Source organism: Musca autumnalis, unplaced genomic scaffold (genome assembly GCF_047663935.1).
Source record: "Musca autumnalis isolate F117 unplaced genomic scaffold, ASM4766393v1 scaffold_93, whole genome shotgun sequence".
Lineage (NCBI taxonomy): Eukaryota > Metazoa > Arthropoda > Insecta > Diptera > Muscidae > Musca > Musca autumnalis.
Window position 1 is genome coordinate 149,278 of NW_027412454.1, and position 20,145 is coordinate 169,422.

A 20,145-nucleotide genomic window follows, 5' to 3' on the forward strand; every position below is an offset into this window, starting at 1 on the left:
AAAACTAAAAGTGAAAAGTGCTAGTGTCTAAAAACCACAATACAAAGAGATAAAACAAATTTTGTTTTCGAACTTAAAATTCAAGATTTGTGGTATTGTGGAACAACAACACAACTATTGGTTTTGTCGGCGGCAAAATAGATTGCCGTCGGCATGTCGTCTATGGACGACGATAACCTGTCTCTTGTAGACGAAAAAGAAGGTGCGCTATTTGCAAACAGCTCCGTTTTTGCAAATAACAATAATAATCAAGAATTCGCTTCCGGCATAAAAAAGGAAGTTAAAAAGAAAGAAAGGAAGAAGAGGCAGAGTCAGAAAAGTGATGATGAAGCCGTATACCAGAATCGTAAACTTGAAGCCCAATTGCGGGAAATTCAAAATAAACTAGCAGAGTCAGAAAAGACAAACCTAATTCTCATGGAAGAATTAAACCGAATCAAAAAACTGCAAGAAGAAGCAGCTGTACGCATTGGCGAGTTAGCCAAGAAAGAAAATAGTTATATTAGAACTATAAAACAGATGCAGTTGCAAATAAATGCAGACAACAACAATAAGGCAACGAATGCCTTTAATCAACATAACATGGAAACTGAAGATGTTGGTAAATATCAGAGCCAACATCCTTCAGAAGAAACGCCGTTATCAATAACAGAGATGGACGCGGCCAAAGCGTCAACACAGGCATTCAACAAGCCCATATTGCCTGGGAAGAAGCCAAATAATAAGAAGAGCAGAGTTACATCCTTTACAACAACAAATGATAATGCAGCAACAACAAGTGCAGTAAAAACAACAATAAACACGAATGCAGCTTCAGCAGAAACAGCAGAGACAACAACACAGCCAGCAGCAACAACACCAAGGAGAGCAGCTAAACAATCAAATTATGGAAAGGGTAAGAGCCTACCAGCAATAACTGTTTATGACACAAGTGTAAAAGAGTTATCAGACATATTAGATCTTCATATTGGAAGAGAAAATCACGGGGTAAAGGTGATTAGAGATAGATTATTATCAGTACGTATAACAGGACTAGATAATTTCGATAAAGTTACAACTCTCCTGCGTGAGAGAAAATATCGCTACCATACGCATACACCTAAACAACTTTTACCATATTCAGTAATAGTTAAACGTCTTTCAAATGAATATAGTAAACAATCCATTAAAGAATTTTTAGAAAATTTAGACTTTAAAGTAGAAGTTCTAGATGCTATTAATATTTCTAAATATACATGGGTACTTAAATTATCCAGAAACACAAATTTGCAAGAATTGTATAAGCTACGTAAAATTTTTGGCTGTTTTGTAGACTGGGAGAAAGACAGGGGCAAGGAAATTATTCAGTGCCATAATTGTCAACGATTTGGGCATGTGTCGCATAACTGTAACATGCCCTACCGTTGTGTCAAGTGCGGTGGAGACCATGGCCCAGCCAGCTGTGTTATTCTACCAATGGAAGATAGGGAAAAAGAGGATATTGCAACATATAATGCTGCACCTAGGCCTCCTATTAAATGCATAAATTGCAAAACAGAGGGACACGTTGCTAGCTCTCCAGATTGTCCAATCAGACAGGCATTCCTTCAACGAAAAAGGGATTCACAAAAAGAAAAAGAGAATATAAATCAGGCTAGAAGAGATCAAATCTTCCAAACCAGATCTGAACCCCATTATGCTTCAGCAGTTAGGGGAAATAATCAATTAGGAAAGAGTACTAAGCCACCCACACAAGTATCTAACGCCGTTAAACCTGCAGTTAGGGAAAACACTCAGCCAATTAGGAATACTAGGACAACCAGTCAAGTATTTAGCATGAATAATTCTGCAGATATGACAATGTCTATTGCCAATAACTGCAAAAATACCTTTGGTAAAACTCTACCGGAACTAGTAAAAAATCTTGAGCAATTCCATTCAAAATATCAAGAGATTCTTGAAACAGAAGGCAAAGATACTGCCTTCTTAAAACTCTTGATGCATATTACAGGATATCAATGTTGAAGTGCATATTCCTCAACGTTAATTCAGTGGTGTCAATCGAAAAAAGACACTACCTTAAAAATTTTATAAAAAAACACAAACCAGATGTGGTGCTCCTTGCAGAGCATAAGTTAACTGAAAAACATAAATTAGACATTGAGGGATATGCACTTCATAAAAAATGTAGAATAGGACGTGCAGGAGGAGGCACAGGAATTCTTGTCAAAAACAATTATAGATTTGAGGAAATTACAATAAATACAGGTCAGATAGAATCTTGTGGGATTAAGCTGTACAGAGCAGATGGTACCCATATGTTGATAATATCAATGTATTACCCACCAGGTACTAATCTTCATATCACACCTACCGATCTTGATGAAATTGCGAATCTGGGGGCAACCAACGATATAATTGTTGGATGTGATCTGAACGCTAAGCATGAAGATTGGGGAGGAACTACCAATAACATAAGAGGTCGCGAATTACAAGACTATCTAATTACTAATCCAGACTTGACCATCTGCCCGACAGCTGGTCCCACTAGGTACAATAGAGTAGAAAATTCATATATTGATTTTTTCATTATATCATCAGGTGTCATATTAGAAAATAGTGAACCACTAAAAACACACGATTTTGAATCAGATCATATGGGGGTTGAAATAAATATAGTCACAAATACATTACAAATTGAAGAAGAACAAACATATTATAATTATGACAAAATTAATATTAACAGATTCCAAAGATTAATAAGACATGGGATACAAGACCATGTTCTTCCAACAAACCGAAATTCAACCATCGAAGAAATTGATTCTTCCATTGAGGGCCTTACTAATGTCTTCACTGAAGCCATAGAACATAGTGTTCCCAAAGTTAAATATAGAAACCATGTGTTAGGTGAACTTCCCCAACACATTAGGCGGTTTATTAAAGAGAGAAAAAGACTGCGACAAATATTACGCAGATCTGGTGACCCACAGCGACACTCCATCATAAGGGCTGATATTAAAAATCTTGGAATAATAATAAAAGAACAAATTATAATATTTGAGGGAAATCGTTACACTAATTATTTAGAGGGTATTAGTATTAACTCCAAAACATATCGACAAGTTAAAAGAGCTGCTGGTATTTCACATAAGGAGCCGATTCCTACAATAATAAATTCAGATGGGATACACATAAATAATAATAACATAAAAGCTGAGATATTTGCTGATCATCTGCAGAAAAATCATCAATCAGTAGGAGCTTTGTCTGCCAATTCCTTTGATGGTCTCGTAAATGATGCCATCAGTGGAATTGAGAGTCAAACACCGCTAATAAACTTTTGCGATGATTTTACTGCAGAGGGATCAATAATAAATGATATGACAAAGTGGTATGAGGGAGGTTTTGTAAAGCCTAAAGAGGTAGCATCAGCGATTAAGAAAAGATCATCGAAAAAATCTTCTGGGATAGATGGAATACCAGACGTAGTACTTAAACATACAGGTAATGTAATTTTAACATTCCTTACGTTAATTATTAATCACTCTCTGAATATAGGCTATTTTCCAAGCAAATGGAAACAAGCCCTAATTATTCCTATAAAAAAGCCTAACGCTGATGCAAGAAATTGTGGAAGTTATAGGCCTATTTCATTATTGTCTCCTTTCGGAAAACTCTTTGAATATTTTCTACTTGAAAGGATCAAACAAACTATAGAGGAACGTAGAATCTTGAGGGATTGTCAATTCGGATTTAGGCCTAGACATTCCACAACGCATGCCCTCACAGCATTTTCGACTTATGTTGCCAATGGGTTTAAGAGAATAATGGGCACTATTGCAGTAAGCCTTGATTTTGAGAAGGCATTCGATTCCGTTTGGCAAAGCGGAATTTTGTATAAAATGCAGTCTTTTGGGTTTGACTCCCAATCGTGTAGGATGGTAGCAGCCTTCCTAAAGGACAGGCAATTTAGGGTCAAAGTTGGTGATAGTATATCTGTGCAACGCTCGATCCAAGCGGGTGTGCCACAAGGCTCACTCCTTGGACCAGTGTTGTACAATATCTTCATCAGTGACATACCTACCCCGCCTGAAGGAGGGTTGCTCCTAACATATGCAGACGATGTTTTGCTAGCTCTACGCGGTCGATTTGGTCATACTCTTGAAAGAAGACTCAATCAATATATGGTGAAGTTGTGTGACTACTTCAAAAAGTGGAAACTAAAATTAAATGTCCAAAAATGTCGCTCTATAATGATTAGTGGGAAACCTAAGGCTACCTATCCTAGCCTTAAAAGATATAAACCTGCCATAAAAGCAGGAAATGAACTTATCACAGCTTCAGACCAAATGAAATATTTAGGTATCATGTTCTGTAGAAAGTTCAATTTCATTAGGCACATTGATTATACATTGACCAAAGCCAAAAGAGTCTATTTCACCTATCAGAGAATATTTAAAAGAAGAGGAGGTCTAACAAGCCAAATAAAACTTTTAATTTATAGGCAAATAATTAGGCCAATTATAGCCTACTCCTTTCCTGCCTGGGTAGACATATCTTCTGCCCAGATGGAAAGGCTAAGGATATTCGAGAGAAAAGTTCTGTCTGCTTCTTTAGGGATGAAAACAGTTCTAAATAGTGAGGGCGAACTCAGATCACCAGCAAATAAAAGTATCTATAATGCAGTACACTTCAGTAGAATTGATGTGTTCATGGTAAACATATTGTTAGAATTCTTCGAAAGGTGTCAAGACATAGATAATGATATTATAAAAGATTTCATTACTTTTGATGAAGAATTAAGAAATATTACAAATAGAAGACACTTACCTCCTGTTGCTTTACTCAAGCTCAACAGTGAAGGCTTGGTATTTAATGACGAAAAACTTATTTATTACCACAGAAGGTACCACCGCTTTGACGCAAACACAAATCCTGTCTACGATATGGCACAATAAGTAAATTTTGTAAATTTTGTATATAGTTATGTTAAGTTTATTATAAGTTATCTTTTTATAGTATTTATTTAGTTTGTAAGTTTTATTTTAAGATTTTTATTCCAGCCTTTTTGTGATTTTTGGGCTCTAATTTAAAATAACATTGAATTCGAAAGAACAAAGAAAAATGTAAATGATTGCAACATATGCACAAACTTAAAATAAATATAGTAGTCTCTAAGAGAAGTATTGTAATGATACATAGAGAATGTTTAGTTATTAACTCAATATGTACTTTAGCCATTAAGTACCTTTGTAATTAAAATGAATGAAATTTGAAAATAAATGGCAATATGAAAAGTAAAAGTACTGGGTTTTTATCATTTGTGAACAGTGTTAAAAGTGTTTGTGTGATTAAAAAAATTAAAAGTGAAAAATGCCTCCAAAAACCAGTGGTAAAGCAGCAAAGAAGGCCGGCAAAGCCCAAAAGAACATCACCAAGGGCGATAAATCGAAGAGACGTACCAAGCGTAAGGAGAGTTACGCTATCTACATTTACAAAGTGTTGAAGCAAGTCCATCCTGATACTGGTATTTCGTCAAAGGCCATGAGCATCATGAACAGTTTCGTGAATGACATCTTCGAACGTATTGCCGCCGAAGCCTCTCGTTTGGCCCACTACAACAAGCGCTCTACCATCACCAGTCGGGAAATCCAAACTGCTGTCCGTCTATTGTTGCCCGGTGAATTGGCTAAGCACGCTGTCTCTGAAGGTACCAAGGCTGTTACTAAATACACCAGCTCCAAGTAAATGCCTTGATTTTTCATCAATTCGTCGAAATTCTACCATAAAAGGCCCTTTTCAGGGCCACAAAAAACATTTTAAAAGAGATCAAATTTTTGTCGAAACACTTATTTTCCATTATTTACATTTTTTAATAAAGAAACTTACCAAAATAATTTTAAAATTCCTCAAATTCTAGCAAAAATAATATTTTCCCATGTATTTACTAAATGACGCCGTCAATTCTTGTTTTGCCGTGGTTCATATTGCTTTTTTGCTTGCTTGGCTACTCTATGTGTGTACAACAACACGCCATCCACTGTATGGGTATGTGTGTGTGTGCTTGTGCGATGTTACTTTGTATTGCCGTCGGCAGTCACCACCAATATCGAAAATGTATAAACGAACAACAAGCATGTATAAGCATTTTGCCTGTAACACTTCACTACGCCAATGCCAAATATGAAGCGCGAACATTTTTAAGGGGAAATTTTTGGTGGTGGCGCAAAAATTAACGGGACTTCTTTCAATGGAAAAAATAGAATTAGGGGAAAATAGAAAGAGAAATAAAATAGAGTTGCAACATAACTTCATTAGAATAGAAAAACATTCCTGATTAAAATAATCTCCTTTTACCCAGCAAACAATTTTTGCAAAGAGAAAAAATTATCATTTTTGAATATTAAATGGAAAATTCCTAAAATATGAAATTAGATGAAAATGACCATAATTAGACAAACAAAAATTAGTCACATTTATTTTATGACCCGGACTAAAATTTTAATCCGTTTGTGGTGTTATTTTGTGGAATGCCCATAATAAAACAGGCTCAATGTTAATTACCTAATAGGAAAAGTAATTAGTGAGGGTAATATTTTTCCTAAAATCAGACACGTGTGTATTTTTCTTATTTATTTAGGTAATAAAACAATAAATAGTAGTAATAATAAATAGTTTGAAGTAAAGATTTTCTCTATTTGAATTTAATTTGTAGCCCTGAAAAGGGCTGTTAGATATTATGCTTTCGAATATCGAAAAATGTTGTCAACAAGTAATCTTTCTGGGAAAAATTACTTCTTGGCGGCGGCTTTCTTGGCAGCTGGCTTCTTTGGTGCGGCGGCTTTTTTGGGTTTAGCAGCTGCTGTTTTTGCCTTGGGTGCCTTTGGTTTGGTGGCAGATGCTTTAGCGGCGGTTTTTGCTGGTTTAGCCTTAACTGTACCGGTTTTCTTGGCAGCCTTAGCCTTTGTTTTGTCAGCCTTCTTCTTCTCAGCGGTCTTTTTGGCGGCAGATGGCTTCTTGGCAGCGGTTTTCTTTTCACCGGCGGCCTTTTTAGGGGCAGCCTTCTTCTTCTTCTCAGCAGCTGGGGCCTTCTTCTTCTTTTCAGCAGTCTTTGCTTTGGGTTCCTTGGAAGCCGAGGCGGACAATTTGAATGAACCAGAAGCACCCTTACCTTTAGTTTGGATCAATTTTCCACTGGCAACAGCGCTCTTCAAATATTTCTTGATGAAAGGAGCCAATTTTTGGGCATCAACCTTGTAGGTGCTGGCCAAATATTTCTTGATGGCGGGCAATGATGAACCACCACGTTCCTTCAATGTTTTGATGGCGGCGTCAACCATTTGTTGGGTTGGTGGATGAGTAGGGGCAGCTGATGGTTTCTTTGCTTTGGCTGCGGCCTTCTTTGGTGCCTTTTTCTCAACAGCGGCAACTGGGGAGGCGGTGGCTTCAACAACGGCGGCGTCAGACATGATTATTCACTTTTATGTTTATATTTCACTGTAACACAAATACACTCACAAATTTATGTGTACTATTAAATTGTTATTGGCAATTTTTAAAAATGGTAGGTACATTGAAAAGATGAGAAGTGCATAGTAGTCAATAGCTATATTTTTCGAAATATTGTGTGGAAGCGTGTTTAATTTTTTACAAAAGTTTTCGTAGAAATTTAATTTTTCTGAAGAATCTTTGAATATTTTTATAAAAGATATTTTACACATTTCTTGTATAGATATCAGGCCATATTTTAACGAAAATTTGGTGTAATTTCCTTTATCCGTTTAAAAGTTATAAGCGTTTAACTTCACAGATTGTAAAAATGTAATCACAAATTTGTAACTAAATTTGAAAAAATTATGAATTTTTTCAAAAATATTTTTCCAAATTCTGTTTGAGAATAAAGCCTGATATGTTTACTTTAGGATAAAATTAAAATATTAACAAATTTCACATTTTCACTGTGAAAAAAATTCAAAATCTTTATGTGGTCCAAGACGGCAGAAATCCTCTTGTTGGCATATTTTCAATGAAGAAAAGTTTTTCTTCAAAGAAATTTAAAAGCTCAAATCTAATTAAGTTTTATAAAAATTTCTTAAAAAACATTTCAGAATCTGTATATTTACACCAAATTATAACATTATTCATAAAAAGTAGTTATTTCTTTGGAAAAGTTAAAAAAATCTTCCCATTACCGTATACCACCTATGGACAAACATTCACTGTCAAAGGTAATATTTTTGAAAATTGAAATATTTTTGCTAAATTATATGAAAATCGCTCAAAAATTACTTTTTAATAAAATATGAGGGCATTTTCGTTAAAATTTAGTAAAAATTTCATCAATTTTTACAAAAAATATTCTCCAAAAATAATTCTTCCTTTGCTAGTACATATCAAGGAAAAAACCATATAGAATTACTGAAGTTTTTCGCACGTACTTTTTTCAAGATTTCGTTAAAAATTTGGATATTTTTTGCAAAAATGTATATAATAAAATAAATAAATCCCTTTTCTATGACAATTTTGTAAAAATAATACAAGATTTAAACAATTTTCTTAAAAGAAATTTTTTTTCTAAAATGCAGTATTACGCCTTTCAAATGGCCAAGAAATATTCGCCATCTCTATGTGATAAAATTTTTGATTAATATTTTCAAAAAAATTATAATTTTACAAAATTATCCTAAAATTTTACTAAATTAAAAAATATATATTGCTGAAAAGAAAAAAATTGCATATTTCATTCATCATTATCTGAAAAGAAAAATAAAACAAAACAGAGAGCATTTGCCGCCAAAAAATTTCAACCATATTGAGTGAGAAATAATGAGAGCATTATTGCAGAGAACATTTCGCGCCAAATTTAGTGAACATATGCCTTGTGGACATTAGTATACACACAAAAACAAGTTCAATAGAACAAATATTTGTTATGAAGAAAATAAGAAGAAGAAAAAACATTGTCTTTAAAGAAGAAATTAATATGGACGGACGGCGTCAAAAAGACCAATAGAAAAGAAAGAAGAAGAATAAATGTATACTTTAATAGGAAAATATTACTGACGCCATCAAAAATACACATAGAAAAGGAAGAAGAAGAAGAACACAAATGTGCATTTCAATGGGAAAATTTTACTGACGCCGTCAAAAATGACATATAGAAGGAAATTTCAATAAGTTTGTTCAAGAAGAAGAATAAAATGTCTTTTTAGGGAAAAATTATAACATAATTTTTGTTTTTTGTGTCAAGAAGAAGAACAAAATATTTAATTGAATAATTTTACTGACGCCGTCAAAAATTTCCTATAGAAGCAAATTTCAATACTTTTTTAAGAAGCAGAAATGTGTCTTTGAAAGGGAAAATTGTAATATTATATTTTTTTCAAGAAGAAGAATAAAATGTGTCTTCTAATGGGAAATTTTTACTGACGCCGTCAAATATGACTCATACAAGAAAATTTTAAAATATTCCTAAAATCAGCCTCAAAAATGAAATAAACACAAAGAAAAATATTTATTTATTTAAAATGTTAAAAATGATAAATAGTTTGATGAAAAAATAATCTCTTTTTTATAAATATTTTGTGGTCCTGAAAAGGACCGATTGTTTTGTTGTAAAAAATATGTTTTTAAAACGTCAAGAATTTAAGCACGTTCTCCACGGATACGTCTGGCCAATTGAATATCTTTAGGCATGATGGTGACACGCTTAGCATGGATGGCGCACAAGTTAGTATCTTCGAAAAGACCAACCAAGTATGCTTCACTGGCTTCTTGCAAGGCCATAACAGCAGAGCTCTGGAAACGCAAATCAGTTTTGAAATCTTGAGCAATTTCACGAACCAAACGTTGGAAGGGCAATTTGCGGATCAACAATTCAGTACTCTTCTGGTAACGACGGATTTCACGCAAGGCAACAGTACCAGGACGGAAACGATGAGGCTTCTTGACGCCGCCGGTGGCTGGGGCACTCTTACGAGCAGCTTTAGTGGCCAATTGCTTACGAGGAGCCTTTCCACCAGTTGATTTACGGGCAGTTTGCTTAGTACGAGCCATTTTTCACTTTAGTTTTTTCACTTCACTTAGGTATGCACACAAACACTGTTAACACTGTAATAACTGTGCCATCCATCCATATAGCGGTATTTATAGAAAATTTCGAAGAGGCGGCTATGATTAGGGGTGGGTAAACCAGTAAAGACAGCTGTGCGCGCCCAAAATGTGTACTAACACATACACAAATACATGTGTATTCCATTAAGACTCTTGGTTAGTCAAACAGGCCAATTTTTGTATAAATAGAAGCCGCCAGCCTTCGAAAAAACATTCGTTCTTGTGCTTTCGTGAAGTGTTAAGTGATTTTTAAAAAAGTGAAAAATGACTGGTCGTGGTAAAGGTGGCAAAGGCTTGGGAAAAGGTGGCGCTAAACGTCACCGTAAAGTGTTACGTGATAATATCCAAGGTATTACCAAGCCAGCTATTAGACGTTTGGCTCGCCGTGGTGGTGTAAAGCGTATCTCTGGCCTCATCTACGAAGAAACCCGTGGTGTTCTGAAGGTGTTTTTGGAAAACGTTATTCGTGACGCCGTTACATACACCGAACATGCTAAGCGTAAAACCGTCACTGCTATGGATGTCGTCTATGCTTTGAAGAGACAAGGTCGTACTTTGTACGGTTTCGGCGGTTAAATATTTTCTTGACGCTATTTGGAGAATTTTTCTTTTACAACAAAACAATCGGTCCTTTTCAGGACCACAAAAAATATTTAAAAAGAGATATTTTCTTGTTGAAAATTACAAAAACATAAAAAAATTAATAAAATATATCAAAAATAAAACTACTTACCTTAATATATGAAAAATAAAACTAACCATAAAATATTTTCTTTCATATTACTTTTTTCAGTGCATTTTATTTTTTCTTTCATTTTCCACATTTCATATTTTTTTTTTTCAAATAATATTCCCTTTTGTCTTCAAAAATAAATGCCTTCGGCAACTCTGCTCATTTAATTTTATTTTCATAAATTTGTTTCCATCGTCAAATAATTTTCCATTTTTTTCCTTCAAAAATGTTAGCCGTCGGCAACTCTGATCATTACCTTTTTTCTTAACATTTTTTCTTCTTCTTCTTCTTTTTTTTGCCTTCAAAAATGTTTACCGTCGGCAACTCTGATCATTCCTTTTTCGTAATACACAAAAATGTTCCTTTATTTCCACTAATACATGTTCTACCGGCAACTCTCGTTGTTAGGGTAGCTGCTTGCTTGCTTGATAATACGACGATGTGTGTATACGCTAGCGTCGGTCGGTGTGTGCGTGTGTTTGTTCATATAACTAACGCACATCAATGCTATGCCAAGCCAACAATATCTTTTTGACTGCGATGTTATGTACTTATTTTTTCCTTCAAGTAAAAATTTTTGTTATTTTGTGATGAAATTATTAAAAATTGTTATTAAATTTTTTAAATTAAAATGAAAATTACCTTTTTTAAAAAAATTTTCATTAAATTAGTTTGAATTTTGTTAATATTTACTGCGATTTTTCTTAAAATTATATTTAAAAAATTTTTATAGCATCTCTTTTTTCAAAAATTTGCTCATGAAAAAATTCTTCTTCTTATGTTTCATGATTTCATATAAAAATATTTTATCTTTTACTTAATCCTCCAAAAAATCACATAATTTTCTAAATTTCTCCCACTTTATGTTGAAATTATTGAAAAATTCTTCTTCTTCTTCTTACATTTCATGAACTCGCATAGAAAAATTTTATCTTTTACTTATTTATTCAAAAATCACATAATCCTCCAAAAAATCACATAATTTTCTAAATTTCTCTCACTTTATGTTGAAATTATTGAGAATTTTCTTCTTCTTCTCCTTATGTTTCCCTAAAAAAATATTTTTTTCTTAAATGTCCAAAAAATCACATAATTTTCTAAATTTCTCTCACTTAATGTTGAAATTATTGAAAATTTTCTTCTTCTTCTTGTTTCACTAAATCACATTTCCTTAAATTACCAAAAAAAATCACATAATTTTCTAAATTTCTTTTACTTTATGTTGAAATTATTAAAAAAGTTCTTCTTCTTCTTCCTATGTTTCACTAAAAATATTTTATTTTTTCTCTCAAACGTCCCAAAAATCACATAAATTCTTTTACTTTATGTTGAAATCATTGAAAATTTTCTTCTTCTTCTTCTTCTTCTTCTTCTTCTTCTTATTTTTCACTAAAAATAATTTATTTCTTTCTTAAATGTCCACAAAAATCACATATTTTTCTTCTATTTTATGTATTTTGGTTATTTTCTAACAATGATCCTCAATTTATTTCCACAACTCTACTTTTTTCCCTTTGAAAATAAAAATTTTTCCGTGCGCACTTCATGTTGTCATCACTCTATTACTAACTCTATGCTCTGACAACATCACCAAAATCGCACATTTCTGCATTTTTTCCTTTCCAAATACAGTTACTTTTTTCTCCTCAAAATTCGCGGCGGCAGAAGTCTTTTTCCCAATAATTTACTACTCTAACAACCACAACAACAACATTAACAACGGCCATCATCATCGTCAACGTAAGTAAAGGCATTTGGTTATTCTAACTAACAAACACACAACACCACACACACACATTCATAACAGACATCGTCAACTTACGATGAACGAACATTGGCGGGAACATCGATTAAGGAATATTGGCGCGAACATCATCGATGAGACGAATGATCTCTTTTTCGCTCTCTCTCTTTCTCTGTCTCTCTATCTGTCTCGCTATTTCTGTGAAAAACTAAAGCGACATAAAACAAACACAATTCTGCTGAGGGGGGTAGAAATGAAAAACAGTTACAACAAACGAACATATTTTCTAAGGAAATATGAAAGAAAAAATGTCATTTGCAAAATAATCAAGGGTTGTCGCCGATTAAGAAAAATATCATTTTTTGGGAATTTTTATTTTTTCCCTATAAAATGTAAATATTAAAATTTTGGTCATTTTTATTCTTTTCCTATAAAATGTAAATAATGAAAATTAATAGTTTGAATAGATTTTTTCTCTTTTTAAATATATTTTGTCGTCCTGAAAAGGACGGATTGGTTGAATTTTGTATGGATTTTTCTTCTTCTTATACGATGGTCTGTATTTTTTCCATAATACCTTTCGAGATAATTTAGGCTTTCTTTTCGGTCTTCTTGGGCAAGAGAACAGCTTGGATGTTTGGCAATACACCACCTTGAGCAATAGTGACGCCGGACAGCAATTTGTTCAATTCTTCGTCGTTGCGGATGGCCAATTGCAAGTGACGGGGAATGATACGAGTCTTCTTGTTGTCACGGGCAGCATTACCAGCCAATTCCAAAACTTCAGCAGCCAAATATTCCATGACGGCGGCTAAATATACTGGAGCACCGGCACCAACACGTTCAGCATAGTTGCCTTTGCGCAACAAACGATGAATACGACCGACGGGGAATTGAAGACCAGCACGATTTGAACGGGACTTTGCCTTTCCCTTAACTTTGCCACCTTTACCACGACCAGACATTTTCACTTAATATTTTTTTGAACACTTCACTTAGCACTGAAAAAACACAGAATGATGCCGTTACTCACTTGAACCCCTAGTATTTATACTTTTCTCTCGCTCATTTAATACACACACATCGAAAACTGGGGTTGTTTGGCCACTATTCCACACAGCAACTGCGACTACCTGAAACATTTGAGCACATAATGCTTGAAATATTCTGTTTGGGTACTGGGTTTTTATCATTTGTGAACAGTGTTAAAAGTGTTTGTGTGATTAAAAAAATTAAAAGTGAAAAATGCCTCCAAAAACCAGTGGTAAAGCAGCAAAGAAGGCCGGCAAAGCCCAAAAGAACATCACCAAGGGCGATAAATCGAAGAGACGTACCAAGCGTAAGGAGAGTTACGCTATCTACATTTACAAAGTGTTGAAGCAAGTCCATCCTGATACTGGTATTTCGTCAAAGGCCATGAGCATCATGAACAGTTTCGTGAATGACATCTTCGAACGTATTGCCGCCGAAGCCTCTCGTTTGGCCCACTACAACAAGCGCTCTACCATCACCAGTCGGGAAATCCAAACTGCTGTCCGTCTATTGTTGCCCGGTGAATTGGCTAAGCACGCTGTCTCTGAAGGTACCAAGGCTGTTACTAAATACACCAGCTCCAAGTAAATGCCTTGATTTTTCATCAATTCGTCGAAATTCTACCATAAAAGGCCCTTTTCAGGGCCACAAAAAACATTTTAAAAGAGATCAAATTTTTGTCGAAACACTTATTTTCCATTATTTACATTTTTTAATAAAGAAACTTACCAAAATAATTTTAAAATTCCTCAAATTCTAGCAAAAATAATATTTTCCCATGTATTTACTAAATGACGCCGTCAATTCTTGTTTTGCCGTGGTTCATATTGCTTTTTTGCTTGCTTGGCTACTCTATGTGTGTACAACAACACGCCATCCACTGTATGGGTATGTGTGTGTGTGCTTGTGCGATGTTACTTTGTATTGCCGTCGGCAGTCACCACCAATATCGAAAATGTATAAACGAACAACAAGCATGTATAAGCATTTTGCCTGTAACACTTCACTACGCCAATGCCAAATATGAAGCGCGAACATTTTTAAGGGGAAATTTTTGGTGGTGGCGCAAAAATTAACGGGACTTCTTTCAATGGAAAAAATAGAATTAGGGGAAAATAGAAAGAGAAATAAAATAGAGTTGCAACATAACTTCATTAGAATAGAAAAACATTCCTGATTAAAATAATCTCCTTTTACCCAGCAAACAATTTTTGCAAAGAGAAAAAATTATCATTTTTGAATATTAAATGGAAAATTCCTAAAATATGAAATTAGATGAAAATGACCATAATTAGACAAACAAAAATTAGTCACATTTATTTTATGACCCGGACTAAAATTTTAATCCGTTTGTGGTGTTATTTTGTGGAATGCCCATAATAAAACAGGCTCAATGTTAATTACCTAATAGGAAAAGTAATTAGTGAGGGTAATATTTTTCCTAAAATCAGACACGTGTGTATTTTTCTTATTTATTTAGGTAATAAAACAATAAATAGTAGTAATAATAAATAGTTTGAAGTAAAGATTTTCTCTTTTTGAATTTAATTTGTAGCCCTGAAAAGGGCTGTTAGATATTATGCTTTCGAATATCGAAAAATGTTGTCAACAAGTAATCTTTCTGGGAAAAATTACTTCTTGGCGGCGGCTTTCTTGGCAGCTGGCTTCTTTGGTGCGGCGGCTTTTTTGGGTTTAGCAGCTGCTGTTTTTGCCTTGGGTGCCTTTGGTTTGGTGGCAGATGCTTTAGCGGCGGTTTTTGCTGGTTTAGCCTTAACTGTACCGGTTTTCTTGGCAGCCTTAGCCTTTGTTTTGTCAGCCTTCTTCTTCTCAGCGGTCTTTTTGGCGGCAGATGGCTTCTTGGCAGCGGTTTTCTTTTCACCGGCGGCCTTTTTAGGGGCAGCCTTCTTCTTCTTCTCAGCAGCTGGGGCCTTCTTCTTCTTTTCAGCAGTCTTTGCTTTGGGTTCCTTGGAAGCCGAGGCGGACAATTTGAATGAACCAGAAGCACCCTTACCTTTAGTTTGGATCAATTTTCCACTGGCAACAGCGCTCTTCAAATATTTCTTGATGAAAGGAGCCAATTTTTGGGCATCAACCTTGTAGGTGCTGGCCAAATATTTCTTGATGGCGGGCAATGATGAACCACCACGTTCCTTCAATGTTTTGATGGCGGCGTCAACCATTTGTTGGGTTGGTGGATGAGTAGGGGCAGCTGATGGTTTCTTTGCTTTGGCTGCGGCCTTCTTTGGTGCCTTTTTCTCAACAGCGGCAACTGGGGAGGCGGTGGCTTCAACAACGGCGGCGTCAGACATGATTATTCACTTTTATGTTTATATTTCACTGTAACACAAATACACTCACAAATTTATGTGTACTATTAAATTGTTATTGGCAATTTTTAAAAATGGTAGGTACATTGAAAAGATGAGAAGTGCATAGTAGTCAATAGCTATATTTTTCGAAATATTGTGTGGAAGCGTGTTTAATTTTTTACAAAAGTTTTCGTAGAAATTTAATTTTTCTGAAGAATCTTTGAATATTTTTATAAAAGATATTTTACACATTTCTTGTATAGATATCAGGCCATATTTTAACGAAAATTTGGTGTAATTTCCTTTATCCGTTTAAAAGTTATAAGCGTTTAACTTCACAGATTGTAAAAATGTAATCACAAATTTGTAACTAAATTTGAAAAAATTATGAATTTTTTCAAAAATATTTTTCCAAATTCTGTTTGAGAATAAAGCCTGATATGTTTACTTTAGGATAAAATTAAAATATTAACAAATTTCACATTTTCACTGTGAAAAAAATTCAAAATCTTTATGTGGTCCAAGACGGCAGAAATCCTCTTGTTGGCATATTTTCAATGAAGAAAAGTTTTTCTTCAAAGAAATTTAAAAGCTCAAATCTAATTAAGTTTTATAAAAATTTCTTAAAAAACATTTCAGAATCTGTATATTTACACCAAATTATAACATTATTCATAAAAAGTAGTTATTTCTTTGGAAAAGTTAAAAAAATCTTCCCATTACCGTATACCACCTATGGACAAACATTCACTGTCAAAGGTAATATTTTTGAAAATTGAAATATTTTTGCTAAATTATATGAAAATCGCTCAAAAATTACTTTTTAATAAAATATGAGGGCATTTTCGTTAAAATTTAGTAAAAATTTCATCAATTTTTACAAAAAATATTCTCCAAAAATAATTCTTCCTTTGCTAGTACATATCAAGGAAAAAACCATATAGAATTACTGAAGTTTTTCGCACGTACTTTTTTCAAGATTTCGTTAAAAATTTGGATATTTTTTGCAAAAATGTATATAATAAAATAAATAAATCCCTTTTCTATGACAATTTTGTAAAAATAATACAAGATTTAAACAATTTTCTTAAAAGAAATTTTTTTTCTAAAATGCAGTATTACGCCTTTCAAATGGCCAAGAAATATTCGCCATCTCTATGTGATAAAATTTTTGATTAATATTTTCAAAAAAATTATAATTTTACAAAATTATCCTAAAATTTTACTAAATTAAAAAATATATATTGCTGAAAAGAAAAAAATTGCATATTTCATTCATCATTATCTGAAAAGAAAAATAAAACAAAACAGAGAGCATTTGCCGCCAAAAAATTTCAACCATATTGAGTGAGAAATAATGAGAGCATTATTGCAGAGAACATTTCGCGCCAAATTTAGTGAACATATGCCTTGTGGACATTAGTATACACACAAAAACAAGTTCAATAGAACAAATATTTGTTATGAAGAAAATAAGAAGAAGAAAAAACATTGTCTTTAAAGAAGAAATTAATATGGACGGACGGCGTCAAAAAGACCAATAGAAAAGAAAGAAGAAGAATAAATGTATACTTTAATAGGAAAATATTACTGACGCCATCAAAAATACACATAGAAAAGGAAGAAGAAGAAGAACACAAATGTGCATTTCAATGGGAAAATTTTACTGACGCCGTCAAAAATGACATATAGAAGGAAATTTCAATAAGTTTGTTCAAGAAGAAGAATAAAATGTCTTTTTAGGGAAAAATTATAACATAATTTTTGTTTTTTGTGTCAAGAAGAAGAACAAAATATTTAATTGAATAATTTTACTGACGCCGTCAAAAATTTCCTATAGAAGCAAATTTCAATACTTTTTTAAGAAGCAGAAATGTGTCTTTGAAAGGGAAAATTGTAATATTATATTTTTTTCAAGAAGAAGAATAAAATGTGTCTTCTAATGGGAAATTTTTACTGACGCCGTCAAATATGACTCATACAAGAAAATTTTAAAATATTCCTAAAATCAGCCTCAAAAATGAAATAAACACAAAGAAAAATATTTATTTATTTAAAATGTTAAAAATGATAAATAGTTTGATGAAGAAATAATCTCTTTTTTATAAATATTTTGTGGTCCTGAAAAGGACCGATTGTTTTGTTGTAAAAAATATGTTTTTAAAACGTCAAGAATTTAAGCACGTTCTCCACGGATACGTCTGGCCAATTGAATATCTTTAGGCATGATGGTGACACGCTTAGCATGGATGGCGCACAAGTTAGTATCTTCGAAAAGACCAACCAAGTATGCTTCACTGGCTTCTTGCAAGGCCATAACAGCAGAGCTCTGGAAACGCAAATCAGTTTTGAAATCTTGAGCAATTTCACGAACCAAACGTTGGAAGGGCAATTTGCGGATCAACAATTCAGTACTCTTCTGGTAACGACGGATTTCACGCAAGGCAACAGTACCAGGACGGAAACGATGAGGCTTCTTGACGCCGCCGGTGGCTGGGGCACTCTTACGAGCAGCTTTAGTGGCCAATTGCTTACGAGGAGCCTTTCCACCAGTTGATTTACGGGCAGTTTGCTTAGTACGAGCCATTTTTCACTTTAGTTTTTTCACTTCACTTAGGTATGCACACAAACACTGTTAACACTGTAATAACTGTGCCATCCATCCATATAGCGGTATTTATAGAAAATTTCGAAGAGGCGGCTATGATTAGGGGTGGGTAAACCAGTAAAGACAGCTGTGCGCGCCCAAAATGTGTACTAACACATACACAAATACATGTGTATTCCATTAAGACTCTTGGTTAGTCAAACAGGCCAATTTTTGTATAAATAGAAGCCGCCAGCCTTCGAAAAAACATTCGTTCTTGTGCTTTCGTGAAGTGTTAAGTGATTTTTAAAAAAGTGAAAAATGACTGGTCGTGGTAAAGGTGGCAAAGGCTTGGGAAAAGGTGGCGCTAAACGTCACCGTAAAGTGTTACGTGATAATATCCAAGGTATTACCAAGCCAGCTATTAGACGTTTGGCTCGCCGTGGTGGTGTAAAGCGTATCTCTGGCCTCATCTACGAAGAAACCCGTGGTGTTCTGAAGGTGTTTTTGGAAAACGTTATTCGTGACGCCGTTACATACACCGAACATGCTAAGCGTAAAACCGTCACTGCTATGGATGTCGTCTATGCTTTGAAGAGACAAGGTCGTACTTTGTACGGTTTCGGCGGTTAAATATTTTCTTGACGCTATTTGGAGAATTTTTCTTTTACAACAAAACAATCGGTCCTTTTCAGGACCACAAAAAATATTTAAAAAGAGATATTTTCTTGTTGAAAATTACAAAAACATAAAAAAATTAATAAAATATATCAAAAATAAAACTACTTACCTTAATATATGAAAAATAAAACTAACCATAAAATATTTTCTTTCATATTACTTTTTTCAGTGCATTTTATTTTTTCTTTCATTTTCCACATTTCATATTTTTTTTTTTCAAATAATATTCCCTTTTGTCTTCAAAAATAAATGCCTTCGGCAACTCTGCTCATTTAATTTTATTTTCATAAATTTGTTTCCATCGTCAAATAATTTTCCATTTTTTTCCTTCAAAAATGTTAGCCGTCGGCAACTCTGATCATTACCTTTTTTCTTAACATTTTTTCTTCTTCTTCTTCTTTTTTTTGCCTTCAAAAATGTTTACCGTCGGCAACTCTGATCATTCCTTTTTCGTAATACACAAAAATGTTCCTTTATTTCCACTAATACATGTTCTACCGGCAACTCTCGTTGTTAGGGTAGCTGCTTGCTTGCTTGATAATACGACGATGTGTGTATACGCTAGCGTCGGTCGGTGTGTGCGTGTGTTTGTTCATATAACTAACGCACATCAATGCTATGCCAAGCCAACAATATCTTTTTGACTGCGATGTTATGTACTTATTTTTTCCTTCAAGTAAAAATTTTTGTTATTTTGTGATGAAATTATTAAAAATTGTTATTAAATTTTTTAAATTAAAATGAAAATTACCTTTTTTAAAAAAATTTTCATTAAATTAGTTTGAATTTTGTTAATATTTACTGCGATTTTTCTTAAAATTATATTTAAAAAATTTTTATAGCATCTCTTTTTTCAAAAATTTGCTCATGAAAAAATTCTTCTTCTTATGTTTCATGATTTCATATAAAAATATTTTATCTTTTACTTAATCCTCCAAAAAATCACATAATTTTCTAAATTTCT

The 20,145-nt window shown here is 33.6% G+C and overlaps 9 protein-coding genes across 9 annotated transcripts; 4 read left to right on the top strand and 5 right to left on the bottom strand.

The window, feature by feature from the left end:
* Positions 1 to 5,355: 5,355 nt before the first annotated feature.
* LOC141388486 (histone H2B) lies at positions 5,356 to 5,730 on the top strand. The gene has a single exon (XM_073958397.1). The coding sequence runs from the start codon at positions 5,356 to 5,358 to the stop codon at positions 5,728 to 5,730; it is 375 nt and encodes a 124-aa protein (XP_073814498.1).
* Positions 5,731 to 6,773: 1,043 nt separating this feature from the next.
* On the bottom strand, positions 6,774 to 7,451 carry LOC141388512 (histone H1-like). Its single transcript, XM_073958428.1, has one exon. The coding sequence runs from the start codon at positions 7,449 to 7,451 to the stop codon at positions 6,774 to 6,776; it is 678 nt and encodes a 225-aa protein (XP_073814529.1).
* A 2,176-nt stretch (positions 7,452 to 9,627) lies between these two features.
* Positions 9,628 to 10,038, bottom strand: LOC141388415 (histone H3). Its single transcript, XM_073958325.1, has one exon. It carries the CDS (start codon positions 10,036 to 10,038, stop codon positions 9,628 to 9,630), a length of 411 nt encoding a protein of 136 aa, XP_073814426.1.
* Positions 10,039 to 10,359: 321 nt separating this feature from the next.
* LOC141388491 (histone H4) lies at positions 10,360 to 10,671 on the top strand. The gene has a single exon (XM_073958403.1). It carries the CDS (start codon positions 10,360 to 10,362, stop codon positions 10,669 to 10,671), a length of 312 nt encoding a protein of 103 aa, XP_073814504.1.
* A 2,491-nt stretch (positions 10,672 to 13,162) lies between these two features.
* LOC141388442 (histone H2A) lies at positions 13,163 to 13,537 on the bottom strand. Its single transcript, XM_073958356.1, has one exon. The coding sequence runs from the start codon at positions 13,535 to 13,537 to the stop codon at positions 13,163 to 13,165; it is 375 nt and encodes a 124-aa protein (XP_073814457.1).
* Positions 13,323 to 14,192, top strand: LOC141388443 (histone H2B). Its single transcript, XM_073958357.1, has 2 exons — positions 13,323 to 13,358; positions 13,812 to 14,192. Exon 2 carries the CDS (start codon positions 13,818 to 13,820, stop codon positions 14,190 to 14,192), a length of 375 nt encoding a protein of 124 aa, XP_073814458.1. The 5' UTR covers positions 13,323 to 13,358; positions 13,812 to 13,817.
* Positions 14,193 to 15,235: 1,043 nt separating this feature from the next.
* LOC141388515 (histone H1-like) lies at positions 15,236 to 15,913 on the bottom strand. Its single transcript, XM_073958432.1, has one exon. The coding sequence runs from the start codon at positions 15,911 to 15,913 to the stop codon at positions 15,236 to 15,238; it is 678 nt and encodes a 225-aa protein (XP_073814533.1).
* A 2,176-nt stretch (positions 15,914 to 18,089) lies between these two features.
* Positions 18,090 to 18,500, bottom strand: LOC141388418 (histone H3). Its single transcript, XM_073958329.1, has one exon. It carries the CDS (start codon positions 18,498 to 18,500, stop codon positions 18,090 to 18,092), a length of 411 nt encoding a protein of 136 aa, XP_073814430.1.
* A 321-nt stretch (positions 18,501 to 18,821) lies between these two features.
* LOC141388490 (histone H4) lies at positions 18,822 to 19,133 on the top strand. Its single transcript, XM_073958402.1, has one exon. It carries the CDS (start codon positions 18,822 to 18,824, stop codon positions 19,131 to 19,133), a length of 312 nt encoding a protein of 103 aa, XP_073814503.1.
* Positions 19,134 to 20,145: the final 1,012 nt, after the last annotated feature.